General features: G+C 42.3%; 3 protein-coding genes and 1 long non-coding RNA gene across 4 annotated transcripts; 1 reads left to right on the plus strand and 3 right to left on the minus strand.

Moving 5' to 3' along the window:
- Positions 1-4,329, minus strand: LOC136436937 (uncharacterized). The gene is made up of 4 exons (XM_066431346.1): positions 3,750-4,329; positions 1,830-3,014; positions 1,028-1,219; positions 1-95 (listed from the first exon to the last, which is right to left on the minus strand). The coding sequence occupies exons 1-4, from the start codon at positions 3,777-3,779 to the stop codon at positions 21-23; spliced, it is 1,482 nt and encodes a 493-aa protein (XP_066287443.1). The 5' UTR covers positions 3,780-4,329; the 3' UTR covers positions 1-20.
- Positions 4,330-6,882: 2,553 nt separating this feature from the next.
- Positions 6,883-7,854, minus strand: LOC136437533 (zinc finger protein 782-like). The gene has a single exon (XM_066432148.1). It carries the CDS (start codon positions 7,852-7,854, stop codon positions 6,883-6,885), a length of 972 nt encoding a protein of 323 aa, XP_066288245.1.
- A 2,405-nt stretch (positions 7,855-10,259) lies between these two features.
- LOC136437472 (uncharacterized) lies at positions 10,260-13,967 on the plus strand. The gene is made up of 3 exons (XR_010756188.1): positions 10,260-10,551; positions 10,951-11,081; positions 12,474-13,967. It is a non-coding gene; the product is annotated as an uncharacterized lncRNA (long non-coding RNA).
- Positions 13,968-16,070: 2,103 nt separating this feature from the next.
- Positions 16,071-18,766, minus strand: LOC136437443 (zinc finger protein 569-like). The gene is made up of 2 exons (XM_066432060.1): positions 18,644-18,766; positions 16,071-18,059 (listed from the first exon to the last, which is right to left on the minus strand). Exon 2 carries the CDS (start codon positions 18,044-18,046, stop codon positions 16,556-16,558), a length of 1,491 nt encoding a protein of 496 aa, XP_066288157.1. The 5' UTR covers positions 18,047-18,059; positions 18,644-18,766; the 3' UTR covers positions 16,071-16,555.
- Between the last annotated feature and the right edge of the window lie 883 nt (positions 18,767-19,649).

Here is a 19,649-nt window from a genome sequence, read left to right on the forward strand (position 1 = left end):
CTCCGGCCTCCCTTTTCCCTTCACTCGGTCACCGCGACGACTTCCACCAGCCCGTCCTCCAGGCTGGTCGGTGGGACGATCCGGACGTATGTGGGCTAAGAAAAAAAGAGGGAATAAAAGGTCAGAACTTTCTTTAAGATTCTCTCCCACCTTAAGGAATACTGCATTGCATAGGCATCATGTTGTTGAGTTCTGATTAGCTTCCGCAGCAGGCTTCATGAATTTAGCCTGAGTACCAGCCTTTTTAGCTTCCGTCCGCTACCCTAGCTCCGCTGCGCTACCCAAGCTCCGCTGCCGGCGAGGAGCGGAGCTTGGGTAGCGTACGGAAGCTAAAAAGGCTGGTACTCAGGCTATCATGAATTGGCTGTTTTTGGTTATTGTGTGCTATTTTCTGATTCTTACAGACATGACATATCTTTCTTGACAGATACTTCACCTCTCGGTTTTCTCAGGATTAGCTTACGGTGTCTATTTTTTACTGGGTCCCGGCTTGATTTTAATCCGTAGCCCGACCGTGCCCCAAAATAGCTCGGTAGCCGCAAGGTGTCCCGCGGGGTCACGCAGGGGGGTCACGCCCGACGGGGCCCCCTTTTCTAATTGTGACCGAAGCCGTGGGCGCAAGTGAGAGCGCGCGGCTGTCAAACAATGGGACCTGGGATCTAATCCGGGTTGTGCCCAGAGACATGTCCGAACTTGCGCCCTTGGGAAAGGCACTTGACACGACTTACCTCACTTAACTCAGGTGTAAATGAGTACCCAGCTCATCTAGGGTTAGGGACGTCCCTCGGATAGGACGTTAAATGGAGGTCCCGTTTTTGGGGAGAGCCACACCCGCGCACCTTAAAGAACCCACCACACCTTTCGAAAAAGAGTAGGGGCATGCCCCGGTGTGCGATGGTCCAAATCTTACAGTCTGGTCTGGGATGACATCTTGAAAGGTGATAGTAATCTGTTATGTCAATCCTTCCACAAATGTGGCAAATCGAAATAAAAATATAAGAAATAAAGCATAAAGAAGGCATTGTACCTCTTTAACACGAGTGCACCATGCGCCAGTGTTGGCGTACAGAACCTCACGGTCTCCCTTCCCTGCGAACCGTCCTGTTGTCCACTTGTGCGTGTGGCCGAGGACCACCACGTCTTCCCCACAGGTACGGAGGAAATCAGCGTAGTCGTGAAAAGCCGCCTTGTACATACTGAAGGCTCTCTCCAATCCGTGCTGTGGAAAGATTATCGAACAAGCTGCTAGGAGGTCCAAACCTACACCACTTCTTTATAACATCACAAGCTATCTGCCACCTAAAAATCAAGACCATAGCACGTCCAGGTCAAAATATACAGAAATTGAAGTTCTGCTGTAGTACCAAGGTCACATACTAGGGGGCCCAAAATCGACCTTGAATTTTGGCTTCACAACACCCACCCACATACCAAATATCATCGTTATCCATCCAGAGGTTCTTGAGTTATGCTGACTACAATAGTCCGGAAACACACACAGACACACAGACACACAGACACGCCAAAAACAATATCTCCATTTTTCATGGAGATAATAAATAAGAGTTCTATCAAAGACTTTAAAACTGTAAGCTCGAAGAGGAGGTAGTCTGACTTAGCGACTGGACAGTTTGCGGATCCTATGTTAGACAGTTGGTTGGATATCAAAATACCAAAACCGTTCATGGCATGCACAATATCATAACGAAAAACACAGGCATACGCTACAGCAGGTGATTCTCGGAGGCTTCGACAAATGCTGTCTACAAGTTTTTAAAGTTTTTCTTTGAACATTCACGGCTGTGGTGACAAGAAAATTGGTTTCTTACCCTGTCAATGCATCTCTTCACGAGTTGGAATCTGGAGTATTTCTTTAGGTTGAGGTACTGGTCGTCTCGATAGAAAACAACGTCATCGTCGGTCATTCTTCTCCCGAGAAAGTGCTCCAAGATGATCCGCATAAACTTTTCACTTCTGTCTCTTGAACAGAGAAGATGGAGCGCCTGTGAACCGAGGAGGTTGTAGACTGCCACTGCTGCAGCAGACATTTTGTCAAGAACCGGCAATGGGTCTCCATCACGTTTGCTACTTGTACGAGAACTGATGTATCCAAACGGCTCTCCTCCTATCAGGTCTTCTTCTGCCACGCCTCCGTAGGAGTTAAAGATGTCTTCATCGTGACCGTGCTCGAATCGAACCCGGTACTGTCGGCCCTCCACTTTGACCTCCAGAACAAGGACACCCCTGACCAGATGGAACCGGTCTCCGCTGGTGAGACCGAGCTTGTCAGCCATCCAAGGCCTGACGTTGTGGTCGTGGTTGCCCAGAATGTAGTACACGTGAACGCCACTCTGGACTAGAAGCAGAAGGCTTTGGATGAATTTCTGAGTCGATTCATCACTTTGCCAGCCCTCTACCAGTTCTTGGTCTGTCATAGCGTCTCCATCGTGTGGATGGGCCCACAACTCAAGCATATCGCCGAGAAGTACAAGTGTATGGAGGTTTCCATCTTTCGCAAAATTATCCATAGTATTCAAAAGCCGGTCGATTGTTGCTTGTGAGAATTTCGGTCCGACAAGATGGCAGTCGCTCAGTGCTACAATCTGCCTCTTTGGGCTGTCGTAGACATCCATGGAGACAACTACGACTTCTTCTTCTCTGTTCCCTGAAGGACGGTCATAATCGGCATTCTGTGGATTCTCTCGGCCCCACACGAGTTGTTTATCTGCTGGTTTTGGATTATAATTTTTCAGATACTGGTGAATCTTCTTCAGGTATACTTTCGCCTTCGCTTTGTTTAGTGCTCCAGGAGAGTTGACGGCGGGTTCCGGGTCGTAAGGTGCAAAATCGGGGTGGGTAATTTCAACCAGACCGGTAAGGTCCTTCTGTTTTGCATCTTCTATAGACTCGACTTCATCCTCAGGGCGCAGCTCGAAGTCTTCGAGGAACAGGTCGGTAAGTGCTGCGGCTACTTTGGGATCGACTCGAGGGCTCGGAGAACCGGTCTCGACCACCTATCACGATGGGAACAAGGTATCACCACAGGCGTGTAATATGTATGTGATCTGGTGAACTTCTGTTAATGAATGAAGACCTTTATTGTACATTCGTGCCCCGAGGGGCTAGATACAGGTCGTTTAACATAAACCTAACTAACATGTAAGTGACATTAACAGTGAAATATATACAGTACATGGTTTAAACATACATGGTAGACGAAAGTGATAAGCTAAGCTAATCCAGTAGAGTCAACTTCTTCTCGCTTCTTTGTACATGCGTAGATGTATGAACAGATCATGTTTCTGATACAACGGTTGTCTAGACGCAACAAAAATATGAATTTATCCGTTGCGTTTAAATATTCAAAGTATGGGAATTTCTCATTAATACATTTGAAAAGAACATTTCTTTCTATATCGTAATGTTTACAATCTAAAATGAAGTGCCGCTCATAAGTAACCCCATAACAATAGAACGTTTAGCGCTATCATCCGAAATTGAAGAGCAATATGAAAAGTTTATGGGAAGCGTTCATGCCATGATAGATAAAAGTCCTTATCCAACAGCCAACTACGCCGATAAACAACATGTGTTCCTTGTAACCTTCGGCCATAACAGTAGAGTGTACCGTTCAAATGCATTCTCTGTCGCCTCTGTTCTGCTTAATCATTGGCAACTTTTATTACTGTATAAAAAGAGTAATACACTTATTCTGTATGCTATTTGTCGCATGTAACATCTAATCATACCTCTGCTTGTTTGGATCCGCCGCATCCCATGACGAGTGTTGTGTTACCCAGTCACCGACTTCTGAGCCGCTTTGGTGTTCCTCAACAGTTGCTCGTTCGACAAAAGCGAGAACAACTGGCAACTAGGCCAAACAACCTTTTATATGATGCTATATTCTCTCTATCTCCGGTCCCCATAGAAGCTGTTTCTAATATGAACTAAACTCTAAGCTGTAGCCAAGGAAAGGAAGATAAATTCTTTGTCCTTCGTCAAGCTTCAGTGAATAGCGGGATCATGCCGGATTTATCCTTTATGGCATATACTTAGTAATACCGTAGAGCCAGAGAGTAAATTCAAGGAAACAGGACTAGAGTTCCCCACTGTTGTTAGCCAACATCGGCTACATAGCTTCCGGCTATTATCTATGTTGTTATTCTAAGGACATATGTTATGTAAACACAGACTAGACTACTGCATAGGAACTAATGCACAGTTTCAACTCTCGTCACTGATAACATCACATGAATGTTAATCTTATGGATGACTATTAAATCTGATGCAAGAGTACGAAAAAAGATCGGTGCCTAAATTTAGAAAGGGAAGACACTGGAAAATGTGGAACAGCCACGTTTAGAGTTTGGTTACTGAATGGTTCCTCATATATAATAAGTGTAACATCTACAGACAATTGATGAGATTTAACTTCATTATAATTAGGATAACCTACCACCTCTACTGGATAAAACGTTACACCATGTATTCACGCATTGATTGACAAGAAATCAAAGATCTCATACCTCCGTAGAATACATATAGTTTTTATTTTATTTCTTGGTGGTTTATTCATGATTGTGAAGTTCTCGCCAATTTTGTCTTTGTGTTTTCTTACCTATACAACTCAGAACCCTCTCAAGCCAACTTTCCCATATCTTGTCAATCTCCACCTCACATTCTGCCACTGTACAATATTCAAATAAATGCGAACACACACCAAGACAAGCAAACCGACACACGGACCGACTTGCGTGGATGAAAACACGGACAGTTGAATTTTGGGAGATACTCAGGTTTCAGTTTTAGATGACGCCTGTAGGTTTATGTTCTTCATACAGTGGATTTTGTCTACGTACCGAAGAGAACGGTGCACGCACCAGTTCTTCCGCGACAGTGGCCATGGTAGTCCGCACCAAAAAAGGGACGAAAGGGTTTCGAGGGTCTGGGTTTGAGTTCACATTTCTCAAAATGTGCTTCGAACTGACATTGAATACTAACATGGCGTATGAATCGGTGTGTTTTGGGTGGAAATTGCGTTCGATCCGAGCCTTACTTCCGGATATCCATACGCGTTGAAGGTAAACTGTCCCTTTGACCCAGATTGACCTTTGTTGCGTTCTTTTGGCCGTGTTGCATTATGCGCGTCGGGTTATTGTGAAAATCACAGTGGTAGGAATTTCCTTATAATGGGCTTGATTATACCTTGGATTTTTCTCTTTCTGACACTAACAGTCATTTTCGTGTCAAAAAATTTTGTGATGTGTTTAGTTCCACGGAAAAATGCAAAATTTTGCGCCTCATTCTTTACGGAAAAATACTTTCTCCGTCTTATATTTACTACAATTACAAATGTTGAAGAAACCGAAACTCGGGTTTTCTTGTAGCTAGAGGGATATCCTTCATTCCCATTCACAGTTGTTTTGGCTCAGAAGTATTTCCTGGAAGAGACGGTCGCTAGACTTGGGGGTGTGCAAACTCGAATTGAGACCCAAAATAAACTAGGGGATGCCCCCAGAACTCCGAATGAGCCATGCTGTCGACCATGCGAAAAGTGAAGACCGAGCATGGCTTGAGTACGGTCGGAAGTCTCGTTGCATATAGGAGGCTGCTTGCTAGTGTTGTCAATATTGTCCTCTTCTGCGCATACATTGCTGTGTTGTAAACACAAGTCAGGACAATACATGTCTTTGAAGGGCATAGTGGGCTTAGTTGCATTCCTTGTATGGGGTATGACTCATGTACTAAGAAGAATGTAAATGCAGTACAGCAAACTCAGTCTGGAACTCACTTATTTGTACCTGGTCATCTTTATCTAAACTCGGAATGTATAACACCGTTTGAAAGCATTTTTCTGCGGAGCAAGAGTCATCCAAATGATCGAATCAATTTAGTATCTAAAACATAATTCCGAAACCAGGTGTATTTGTTGAAAATGTTCGGTACAACATGATTAATAATTTCCCTTCCAACATCTGCTTGGAGAATAGGACGTTCAAGCAGTAAGTGTAGATATTGGCAACACCTTTTATAATACATGTGTGCATATTAGAATAAAGATTGTTCTTTGACAGAACGTTAAATGAGCATTTTCCCGCTCATTTCATTCGGCACATGTGCGAAGAAATCATTCTCACATCCGGTTAGTTGTTTTATTCACCAAAATATTTGAGGGTTGCTCCCTCGCAAGAATACCAAAACGTTACGTGTGTAAATCACAATCATTTATTGGAAATGATACAGTGCAACAAATAGAAAAAATCTTTTAACAGAAAACATGTACAAGGTTAATCTAAAACTTATAACATCTTTGAACTCCAAGTTAGAATGATTATATAGAAGTTAGTACTAAGATTATCGGTCAAAATCAAATACTGTAAATGCAGAAATGTCCGCGGTAGTTTTATATTCGCGGTTTTCGCGGTTTACCGTGAACTCAAAACCACAGCGAAAAGCAGTTCCATTGAGTGACTGTAGCGCTACCATCGTTTCAAACGCGAACTCAAAACCACCGCGAAATTAAATCCCCGCGAACATTTCTGTATTTACAGTACAATAACTTCAATAACTAATATCTACTGACACATCCAAATTTATAAGAGCTTCAACAAACAGAACCGATACCTTTCTGTACAACAGGGACAAAATCTAGCTCTATCATCAATGGTTAAACATTGCAGAAAATATCTAAACATCTAAGGCCTTAAACGATTCGATTCGTCAATCATAGAAGAGTACACTTTGCCATATGTTTGGGCTCGTTTCAATGAGCAGATCGAAAGACACACTTTTCTACCTCTCGTTTCAGCTACGTATACCCTAACACATACGCTATACTTAGTAACTCTCTATGGTTGTTACACTGATATGCATGGCAGTTCGCTAGTGTTGAGTTCGCATGTGTTGTTTCAGACTATCCAGCAGGCTGAAGGATTCCATACACTTCTCACACTGGTACGGTTTCTCACCAGTATGAGTTCGCACGTGTCTCTTTAGAGTACCCAGCCGACTGAATCGTTTGCCACACTTCTCACACAGGTACGGTTTCTCACCAGTGTGGGTCTGAATGTGGTTTTTCAGAGTACCCAGCCCACTGAACTGTTTGCCGCACTCCTCACATCTATACAGTTTCTCACCAGTGTGAGTTCGCATGTGAGTCTTTAGAACATACAGCTGACTGAAGCTTTTGTTGCAGTTTTCACACTGGTACGGTTTCTCACCACTGTGAGTTCGCATATGTTGTTTCAGATAACAAGGCAGGCTGAAGGATTTCATACATTTCTCACATTGGTAGGGTTTCTCACCAGTGTGAGTCTGCATGTGGGTCTTTAGAGTACTGAGCCGACTGAACTGTTTGCCACACTCCTCACATCTGTACGGCTTTTCACCAGTGTGAGTTCGCATGTGAGTCTTTAGAGCACCCAGCTCACTGAACTGACTGCCACACTCCTTACACTGGTACGGTTTCTCACCAGTGTGAGTCCGCACGTGTATCTTTAGAGTACTCAGCCGACTGAACTGTTTGCCACACTCCTTACACTGGTACGGTTTCTCACCAGTGTGAGTACGAATATGGTTCTTCAGAGTACTCAGCTCACTGAAACGTTTGCCGCAATCCTCACATCTGTACGGCTTCTCACCAGTGTGAGTCCGCTTGTGTCTAATCAGATCTCTCTGCAAACTGAACTGCTTGTTGCATTCCTCACAGTTGTGTTGTTTCTCCCTTGTTTCATTTCTTGTTTTTTCACCAGTGCAGGGCTGCGTTTGTATATCCATGTTGTTGATCTCATCGCTGCCACGCTGTGGCTTGTTGTTGTTGATAAAACATTCCCCAAGCTTTTTACTGTTCTCCATGACGGCCCAATGGCTGTATAAAGAGAGATGTTCAGTCAACATAATTCATCGAAAGGGCGCAGAACACAATACACCTTTCTCACGTGGCGGACATGATAGAAGGAAGACGAGGCCAATGAGGCAAAGAAGCAACAAAAAATTGCAGATTTAGTTTTCCTCCTAAATAACATTACGTTTTAAAATTTGATATCCAGGTATCGATATCATAACTAATGTAATGCACAAAAAAGATCCAATAATTTATAGTTTCGGTGACCCGTCCCATAGTCCCCGCCCTCCTCCGTCAAAACGTAGAAATGCAAATATTTGACGGTCATGGAACCACTTCCTCATCGGTCGATTCTCTAATTATCAGGTAATCATTGGCTAAACTATAATTGTGATTGACATCGGTCTAATGTTTGGCACAAGGGCCTCGTTTCCATTCTATCATGTCCGCCGCGTGAGAAAGGTCTATATGGTCAATAAGCCCATTCGTAGATTCGAGTACGCATGTGCTGTGTCAAAGGTGAAAGCCCCTGAGACGCAGTTAAAAGCAATGCGGGCATTGTTTGATATGCAAATTAAGGCAATGCTCGAGACATAACTTTCTATAAGGCAGGGCCTTCACCTTTGACACTGCACATGCACACTCGAATATACGAATGGGCTTATACTGGTTCGGGTATAAAAGGGCCGTATAAGCTAGTTCGGAGTTGTTACTACGCATGTGCAGTGTCAAAGGTGAAGGCCCCCGGCTTGAAAACAGTGCTCGTCTCGACATTGTCTAGATTTGCATCACAACACCCCGCCGGGTTTTGTTCACGTCTGGGGGGCCTTCACCTTTGACACTGCACATGCGTAGTAAGAACTCCGAACTAGCTTATAGATTCTTCTGTGCCTCATAGCAAGGTAGTCTTCGCACATCTGACTGCAACCGTTTTAAAAGCTATTTAGTGAGGATGCTCCTACCGTACTTGATGACAACGAGTTCCATTCTACTATGGTTCTCGGAAAATACGAATTTTTGAACACATCAATCCTTGGCTGATAAGACTAGAACTTAAAAGCATGACTATTTCTAGTGCTCTTCTGAGCTGGCATTAGATACTTATAAGTCGGTACGTCCACAAGTTACGTATACGTATACTTACAATATACGTAACGCTCCAAACCATTCAAAAGACTGCAGGATGTCTTGATGTCCGCGTCTTCAGAGCCGGAAAGTAACCCGGAAACTGATAGGAATTGTGGCCATGGCGGATTGTAACAGCTGTGACCTTTTATCCTGATATGTAATCATAATCAAATTTAATTAGTAGTAGATTAAGTACTTTGCGCTGATTGGTTGGAATATATTATGATGATCATCAGTTATTGGTAACGATCCCATAGCCCATATCATGTATGTATGTGTGTGTTTGTTTGTGTGTGTGTGTTTGTGTGTTTGTGTGTGTGTGTGTGTGTGTGTGTGTGTGTGTGCGCGTGCACGTGTGTGTAACTCGAGAATCTGTTGATGGACGTATGATATAGGGTAAGTGTATAATTGTGTGTTTATAAACACGTACATTGAGCTTGGTGTGCAACAAGTCGTACTAGAGGCTCTAGTCTCTTTGTCAACATTTAACGGGAACACGGTCCATGCATGTCCAGACATACATTCTTGAAGCATACGCACAGTCCTTCTGTAAAGGGTAACATGTATTTTGTACCGTGACTAAATTCAGCTTCAATTTGTAATGTAACAGTTACTCATATTACTGAAATCAAAGCTTCACGGGCGTGTAAATTTCATATTTCTAGCGTTTCGGCGTTACGACACGAGAAAGCGACGGCTGCGTTTTTTTCGTGCTAGTGGCACAAGGAATGGTAAATCGTTATAACGTATACCAAACTATAAAAATACTAGGTTATTGTTGGATAAAGCAGTCTTGAAATGTTGGAGGTTGTGAGAAAAAAAGCCCAGTCTTCAAGTTCGCTAGGATTAAGTGACCAATGATACACAGAACTATATTATACTGACCAATGGCTAACGTTTATCTGACAAAGAAAGATTATTTATTTCTGTGCAACATAACAACAGACAACCAATCTCTATCACAACCACAAGTCGGTTGCTATTTTATTATGCCCGTTCATGATGCAAAAGATAAAACGGTTCGAACCGTTTCGGCGAAATAAGTCGAAGTATTTGTCAACATGATCATATGAACGCCCCGAAACGGGTTCGTTCCGTTTTATTCCCCCCGAGGTAGTCTATAACGGTTCAGAATAAAATAGTTTCGGGGAATTGTCATCATGAACGCAATAGCGTCGTGAAATTGTTTTGCCTCAGTGTTTATGACGTCGTACACCGGGTACGTAGACTCATAGTCCGAAGCGTCACTCTTGGTGTACGTAGTAAAGTCAGGAATGATTAGAGACACATCACAACAAAATGTGAACCAGCACACCCTATCGTATTCTTAAAGAATCATCCAAATTATCCTATTTAGGAAATATTTGTATTCTATATTTCCGTAGAGATAGGGAAGCTAATCCTTTTAAATTTCTCCAGTGCCAACACGATTTCTCACGGATGGCCCCCTTTCCAGAACGCACAATGTGAGATCATTCCTCCTCCTCCCACGATGCGTTCGAACGCCATGTTTACCGCAGTTGCCATGGACACGGATTCGAATTCTACACATTCGACAACTTCGTGCGCCTCCGAACAAGGTCAGGAAAAGTTTTCTCTCTCTTGTTTTTGGTGAAAATTTGGCACAAAAACTTTTGAAAAGTCACAAACGTCAGTCATCCCTTACCTATAGGTGTTGTTTACATGCCAGTATGGCAGCTAAACCGTTTAAAAGCGTTCATATCTGGCAACACCAAGCACAAAAAGTTCGTAGAGTTCGAACCGATTTGGTTATCGCCAAGGTCACATGATGTACCAAAGTTACTATCGTTGGTAATGACACTTTCGCTCTGAAGGAAGACAGTTGAATCTTCCTAATACTCATAAGGTATTGAAGACAGTTTGTACTATGGGTAAACATCTTGCGTGGATGAAAACATGGACAGTTAAATTTTGGAAGATACTCATACTCAGGTTTCAGTTTTCGATTACGCCTGTAGGTTTGGGTTGTTCTGAGATCGAGAAAAGATTTTGTCTACCTACCGAAGAAATCTCCAACTGAGCCATGCCGTCGACTATGAAGAAAGTGAAAACCGAGTATGACTTGAGTACGATCGGGAGGCAGTTTGAGGTAAGTAGTGATTTTGTAAAGTCTCCGTTATAGCCCCTGTCACACTTGTGCGTATACCCGTTGCGTGTGAGTTGCGCATTGACATGTTTTCCATACGCCGCCGTGCGCACAATACGCATCTCACATGCATCTCAATCGATTTGTGTCAGTTTTATGTACGCCGGCATATGCATGATACGGCCCAGTCGGCATGATAGTTTGGGGTATGAACGAAATTACTCTAATACGCAAGGCATACGTTATAGATATTTTTCGATTATTTTGATGTATGTGTGAGGCACATCTAACATATGAATAAGGAAATGTGAGTCACACGTTCGTCAAAATAATAGAAAAATTCCACAACTGTAGTGCGTACGGCTACGTATCGAATTTTGTCCACACGTAACTCACACGCAACGGGTATACGCTCAAGTGTGACAGGGCCCTTATAACTTATACCGTATATATATATTTGTGTATTCCGCTTATTCATAACTAATCTTTAGTTTTGACATCCTTCCTCCCTTGCTAATATTCAAATCTCAGTTTGGAAGAAGATATCAAACGAATTTAGTTACGGTTGACTTTCACGCTTTCTGTATATGCCTTGTTCATTTTATTGAGCTATTCATGTGTTTACCCTTTTTTGTTTGTCTTGCTTTGCTGTTTTTTGTTTGTTCGTTTATTTTGTTGTTCTTATTCCATTGTGTTCCTTCTTCTACGTAGCCGGGGCCAGAGGGCGATGCGACCAGCTCGTTTACCGAGTAAGACCTGACCGTGTTTAGTTTGGTTTAACTAACAACGTTTATGATAATTACAAAACGAGAGAGGATAGAAGCCTATCTAAGCTGTATTATCCTACTCTGTAAGCGGGAAAGGGACTGTCTTTAAGCTACAAAACGAGTTTCAGTAGTATTGTCATCGTAACTATTTTGCCAGACACTTACTAGTTCATGTTAAGCCCCCCTCTCACTGGACCCGCGGCACGCTGGCGGCGTCGCTGCGGCCGATCGAATTGACAAAGCACTCAACGAATTTCATCGACAAAAAACTAATATTTTAAAGCTTCGTGTGTTTTATTGTCTTTTTGGTCATACTTGTATGTTCTGTATCTGTATCTATATAGTCGGTACAACCGCCATTAGGCGTAACACACCAGCTTCGCAGGCACGCGGCGCGGCAGCAGCTGGTTTTCAATGATATTACCATTATCAAGTCAAGGGTAACACAAATTCAGTTTAGAACGCAGCGACGCCGCCAGCGTGGCTTTACTTTTCAGAACTTCCCATGCAGAGAAGTAACCCGCATAGGCAATCGAACGCAGTGGCAAATGATAAGTACATATACATATAGTACTGCCCGGTGCCTCTACAGTTATGTTTTATCAAATTTTCCATGATTCATCTGCAGCCCACCAAGGCTTCACATCAGCGACAACATCACCTCAGGAAAGAGCCCTGCCAGAAACGAGGAGTTCGTGTTGTACCGCAACAGCCAGGGACACTGGTTCAGGTTCGTCGGTCCTGCTACTCCTGAGTTGGAATCACAGTTCGATGTTCCTCGGGAAAACACCCTCCATAAGATCATCATGGTGTGTGAGGCAGCGGATAAGCAAAGCGTGGCAGTCGGCCGATTAGTCGCTGTGAACTACCGACCGGTACAGGGCAAGACGGCGGCTGAACTGTGTAACATGCTGAACAGATCTGCAGAAGATCTTCGGTTCAGTATCCAGCCACTGGACTTCCCACTCGCCACAGTACAGGGCATGCCTATGAGCAGCGAGCAGGAGCTTCCCAATGAGGAGGTGACACAAGAGAACAGCGCTAGTCAGCCGCAGGGTCACCCCGTCAAGCGTCGGCTGAGACGCGTCGCCTCCGTCTTGTCATCCTGCGGCAGGGCTCTCTGTTCATGCTGGCGATGATTATGCAGTAGAGACGTTCTATATTTTTAATATCGATATATATCTATAATCATTGTTTCCATGAAAAATGGAGATATTTGTTCTGTGTGTTTGTGCCGCCGCTCCGGATTTTTGTAGTCAGCTGCATAACTCAAGAACCTTTGGATGGACTAAAATGATATTTGGTATTTGATCAGGTGTTGGGAAGCCGATTAAGGTCGATTTTCGGCCCCCTGGTATGTTACTTGATACTACAGCAGAACTTCCGTTTTGTATTATTTGACCTACACGTGCCATGGTCTTGATTTTTTGGTGGCAGATAACTTGTGATGTAAGGAATTGGTGTAGGTTTGGACCCAGTTGCAGCTTGCTCTGGAACTGCAGGGGCGTTTTTGTTAAAATCTCCTAAAGAGAATAACTAAATAAAGGAACGACGGATTTCCATGATGTTAAGTATGCAGGTACCTTAGACAGAGATGTACATAATGAAGTACACATTACGCAAAATGGCATTAATTTGCATGATTAATGAGGAAAATCTATATTTGCAGTGTTTTCCATTATGGGACTCAAATACTTCTAATATATGTAGTTTATGCCCGGTGTAACATTAATAGATTCCAATTATGCCAATAAATTCCTAATTTGCATTATTAATGCAAAAGTGCTATATTTCTTCCAAGTGGTAAATGATTGGACTGTCAACATTGTCACCTGTGTAAGTTAGTTAAAGGTGTACATGACCAAGCATAGATTATGTGAAGGTGAAATTCATTTGCATCATTAGAATATTTCACAGAGGTATGAGGTCTTCGAACTCTCCTTGAAAAAATCTTTATGAAATGCAAACTCCAATTTGTTCAAAGTGGCGGCTATCGAGCTTTGTATATTTGTTAAAAAACAATTTTTGTCATCTCAAAATATTCAAAACATGAAGGTGAGATTCTGACGTCATTGAATGATTACATGTACACGTATTGTATGCAAAAGAGGTGTATGTTTTATAGATGCAGTATATATTTGTATGGACAATTTTGTAGATATTTGTAAGGAACACAATACTTACTTGTATGTATGCCTTTTACGCAAAGAAGATTATAGCTATATTCATAACATATTTATTCTACTGAGCCCGATGTTAAAAAATTAAAGATACAGCATTTTTTTGGCGACACCTCAGGGGCGAGCCAAATGATATAGTATTGTGTGCAGATTGCAACTATTCTAGGAATTGTACAGGCATGTGTCCATAGGCATATTAAGACAATGAGAATGTTAGGAATGTTAGTCAGACAGAAAGCCTCCCTCGAGACATTCCTCCTAGATAACCTAGACAGGAAGCTACATCTGTCTACCAGATGTGCCAGGCTTATGTATACATGACCCATTTAAGACCTAAGCTCTACAGTAATCTTGCTCTTTTCTAAAACAATGTGTGTCTGTTACAATGTTTTTAGACACCCTAATGCTGGTCCTTACAACTGTAAGATTTAATGTCTTTCTTCGGGGAACAGGTCATAACTGCATCAACTCTGTACTGATAACGATTGTGCACACGCTGCTTCAGTTACCTATACAAGCAGATTAATTAAAGGGCATTAACCTCATTCATGACATTGGGAACATGTCCAAGCCAGATCGATCAATGAAAAATTTCACTGTCGCAAGGAAATTTATCAAGCCAGTTGTACTAGTACTAGATGATTATCCTGCTGATAAGATGCCACTTTCTTGCTGATATAATCCTTTACACTTCCAAGAACACATGGGACACATTTTTACACAACAACATTTCTGTGGATTAAGATTCCCAGGCTGGCATTTCATTAGGGCTCCAGGAATTACTGGCAAATACCTTTATGACTGGTATTCCTGTGGGACTCGAATTCCATCCTGGCATTCCATCCTGGTATTCCATCCTGGCATTCCATCCTGGCATTCCATCATGGGATTCCATCCTGGCATTCCATCATGGGATTCTATCCTGACATTCCATCCTTAGCTAACATCCCTGGCCATTCACGCCCTAGAGGACTTAGTTCTATAGTTCATGGAACATAAGTGTACAAACTGTTGCATGGTGTATGCTGTGTCTGTTGGTAAGTGGACTATGATGTTAAAATTTGTGTAGATTTGGCCTAACATGTTCATGTAAACAGCAGTCCTATCAAAGTAGAATAGTCATTGTGTATGGTGGGAACCCGGTCCGTGGGCTGTTTTCAGTTGTCATGATCAGGCTGTGATGAAATTGATGTTCATTCTGGCAGTGGGGTGGGTCTGGTAGAATCTAGTGGAACTGTCGCTGTCTGTGTGTGTGCGTGTCTGTGTATTTGTCCAGTAGAATAGGTACCCGTCAGCCCTTTTCGTTAGAAATCCTGTATGAACAGCACCACCTAACAATGTGCCCTAAGCAGGGTACAGTAAAAATTAAAACAACAACCATCGTCGCCATGGCAATGTCTTTTTATCATTGCCAGTCTTGTTTCAAATTGTGCTTAACTGCATTGGAAACCGACTTCTACTGTTTTGATCAATACATACATGTGTCTTCTTCAGTTCATACAGGTCTGTGGTGTAAACACAAGCCAGTATAATACAATTGTCTTTGAAGTGCATGTAGTTACATTGTAGTTTCATTCATTGTAAGGTTGTATAACTCATAAACTAAGAATGTAAATGCAGAAGAGCAAACTCAGTCTGGATTCACTTATGAACATTTTCTTTGGAATAGACAACATCGTTTGAAAGTATCTTTTCTGCGGAGCAAGAGTCAACCATATGATCGAATCCATTTAGTATCCAATACATTATTCCATAACAAGGTGTATTTATTCAAAATGGTACTTTACAAAATAATGATTTCCTTTCCAACATCTGCTTGGGGGAAGCACTTTTAGTGATATGTTTGGAAAAAAGTTAGTTCTTTAACCTAACGTTAACATAAGTATGTTCTAATTTTCCCCTCTCATTTCATTCGGCACATTTGCGAAGAAATAATTCTCACATCCGGTTGGTGCGTGGAAACGAAGCCTTCCTTAGTTGTTTTATTCACCAAAATATTTTTGGGTTGCTCCCTCGTAAGAAAAACAAATTACTACGTGTGTAAGTCACAATCATTTATTGGAAATGATACAATGCAACAGAAAATAGAAAAAGCCTTTTAACAGAAAACATGTACAAGGTTAATCTAAAACTAATAACATCTTTGAACTCCAAGTTAGTATAATCATATAGAAGTTAGTACTAAGATTATCGGTCAAAGTCAAATACAATAGCTTCAATAACTAATATGTACTGGCACATCCCAATCTATAAGAGCTTCAACAAACAGAACCGATACCTTTCTGTACAACAGGAACAAAATCTAGCTCTATCATCAATGGTTAAACATTGCAGAAAATATCTAACATCTAAGGCCTTAAACGATTCGATTCGTCAATCATAGAAGAGTACACTTTGCCAGATGTTTGGGTTCGTTTCAATGAGTAGATCTAAAGACACACTTTTCTTCCCTTTCGTTTCAGCTACCCTAACACCTACACTAGACTTAGTAACTCTCTACGGTTGTTACATTGATATGCATGGCAGTTCGCTAGTGTTGAGTTTGCATGTGTCTCTTCAAATGAGATGGCCTAGGGTAGCTTTTGTTGCATTTTTCACATCTGTACGGTTTCTCACCGGTGTGGGTACGAATATGGCTCTTCAGAGTACCCAGCTCACGGAACTGTTTGCCGCACTCCTCACACTGGTACGGTTTCTCACCAGTGTGGGTCCGAATATGGTTCTTCAGAGTTTTCAGCTCACTGAACTGCTTGCCGCACTCCTCACATCTGTACGGTTTCTCACCAGTGTGAATCTGCATATGGGTCTTTAGAGTACCAAGCAGACTGAACTGTTTGTCGCACTCCTCACATCTGTACGGCTTCTCACCAGTGTGAGTTCGCATGTGGGTCTTAAGAGCATACACCTGACTGAACTGACTGCCGCACTCCTTGCACTGATACGGTTTCTCACCAGTGTGGGTCCGAATATGCTTCTTCAGAGCACCCAGCTGACCGAACTGTTTGCCGCACTCCTCACATCTGTACGGTTTCTCACCAGTGTGCGTCTTCATATGAGTCTTCAAAGTACTCAGCAGACTGAATTGCTTGCCGCACTCCTCACATCTGTACGGCTTCTCTCCAGTGTGAGTCCGTTTGTGTCTAATCAGATCTCCCGTGAAACTGAACTGCTTGTTGCATTCCTCACATCTGTGCGGCTTCTCACCAGTATGGGTACGAATATGGGTCTTCAGAGTACCCAGCTCACTGAACTGTTTGCCGCACTCCTCACATCTGTACAGTTTCTCGCCAGTGTGCGTCTTCATATGAGTCCTTAGACCACTCAGCCGACTGAAGCTTTTGTTGCAGTTTTCACACTGGTACGGTTTCTCACCACTGTGAGTTCGCATATGTTGTTTCAAATTACCCAGCAGGCTGAAGGATTTCATACAGTTCTCACACTGGTACGGTTTCTCACCAGTGTGCGTCTTCATATGGGTATTCAAAGAACTCAGCCGACTGAATTGTTTGCCACACTCCTCACATCTGTGCGGCTTCTCACCAGTGTGGTTACGAATATGGTTCTTCAGATTACTCAGCTGAATGAACTGTTTGCCGCACTCCTCACACCTGTACAGTTTCTCGCCAGTGTGAGTTTTCATGTGAGTCTTGAAAGTACTCAGCCGACTGAATTGTTTGCCGCACTCCTCACATCTGTACGGTTTCTCGCCAGTGTGAGTTTTCATGTGAGACTTTAGACCACCCAACCGACTGAATCTTTTGTGGCACTTTTCACACTGGTACGGCTTCTCACCAGTGTGCGTCTTCTTATGTCTCTTCAAAGCACTCGGCCAACTGAACTGCTTGTTGCACTTCTCACATTTGTGTTGTTTCTCCCTTGTTTCAGTCCCGTTAGACTCCTTGCATGTTGTTTCACCAGTGCAGGGCTGTGTTTGTATCTCCATGTTGTTGATCTCATCGATGCCATACTGTGAGTTGCTGTTGTTGACAAGACCTTCCCATAGTTGTTTACTGTTCTCCATGATGGTCCAATGGCTGTGCAACGAGATATCACAGGGATAATGTCACCGCCTACTTCTAGTTCTGTGCATCGGCTGCAATTAATACGACTGGCCGTCATATTTAAAAGTGAGTTTCAAAGAGAACGAGCCGGCAATTTTCAGTTCATTTTCACATAGTTTGGAAATTGTACCCTTAGATCAAACCAAGGAGGTTTGATCAAACTACATATTAAGTCATGTTGTGTCAAAGGTGAAAGCCCCTGAGACGCAAAGAAATCCCGTCTGGGCATTGTTACGCAAATCTAGACCATGGCCTCTGAAACATAAACAAGAACCCGTCTGTGCATTGTTATGCAAATCGAGACAATGTCGAGACGAGAACTGCTTAGAAACCACAGGCCTTCAGCTTTTATAACACTGCACATGCGTACTCGGATATACGAATGGGCTTATAGGCTCCGCTTGTTGGCTGCTATTAAATGCCATGCTATTACACAGACACAACGCCCCACCCCCCTACAAATGCTTGCTACAGTAACAGCAAAACATAACTTGCTTCCCGATGTGCCACTCGGACCTTGCTCGGACCAAAGAAACAAGAGTTACAACAGTACTTACAATAAACGTAACGCTCCAAACCACTCAGAAGACTGCACGGTGCCTTGATATCCGCGTCTTCAGAGTCGGAAATGAACCCGGAAACTGATAGGAATTGTGGGCATGGGATTGTAACCGCTGTGACCTTTTATCCGGATATGTAATCATCACCAAATTTAATTAGTCGTAGTAGATTAAGTACTTCGTACTGATTGGTTAGAATATATTATGATGATCATCCTAAATCTTAGACCGATCCCATAGCCCCGCCCACCTTCTCTCCGTCAAAACGTAGAAATGCAAATTAATAACATAAAAATGCAAATATTTGTAGAGCAGCTAGTCTTCCATCGGCTGAATCTCTGATAACCATGCCATCATTCGGTGAATTGCTAATTAGTTTGATATGGAATACAATTATGAATATGGTCATCTTTATTTGGACTCAAAATTCACAACATCGTTTGAATGCCTTTCTATTGCATTTTTTTAAATTTGAATTGTCACAATTTTGACACATTTTAGTCTAGTGGAGTTGCATTTGCAGTTACATTCCGTTAAAATAAACTGTGCAGAGTTGAGATACAGGATGCAGTAAAAACATTGCACCTTCCATTTATCTGCCAGCAACCCCTTTGTCAGATGACAACAATCAGTCACAAAATAAATGACGTTGACTTCAAAATGATTCATACAAAAATACTGATGATGACAAGACGTAAGACGACGTGATTAGAAAAACTACAAACAAGTCTATAAGTAAATCTAATCATATCAAGGAGTTTTAAATACTTGATCATATATAACACATTATGACACATTATTCATCGTGAAATTATTGTTTGGAAATTCTTAAGTAAGTTTTATATGCACTTTTTATTGAGTATATTTCTTTTGCAAGGGCACACCGGTTTCATTAAATTTGGTATTCTCATATAGAATTTGTTTCTACAATCTATACCCTAAATACCTCTATCATAGAGTCTGATCACCACTGTCATAGCATGAATTGCAAAAGAGCAAACTG

Source organism: Branchiostoma lanceolatum, chromosome 6, assembly GCF_035083965.1.
Source record: "Branchiostoma lanceolatum isolate klBraLanc5 chromosome 6, klBraLanc5.hap2, whole genome shotgun sequence".
Lineage (NCBI taxonomy): Eukaryota > Metazoa > Chordata > Leptocardii > Amphioxiformes > Branchiostomatidae > Branchiostoma > Branchiostoma lanceolatum.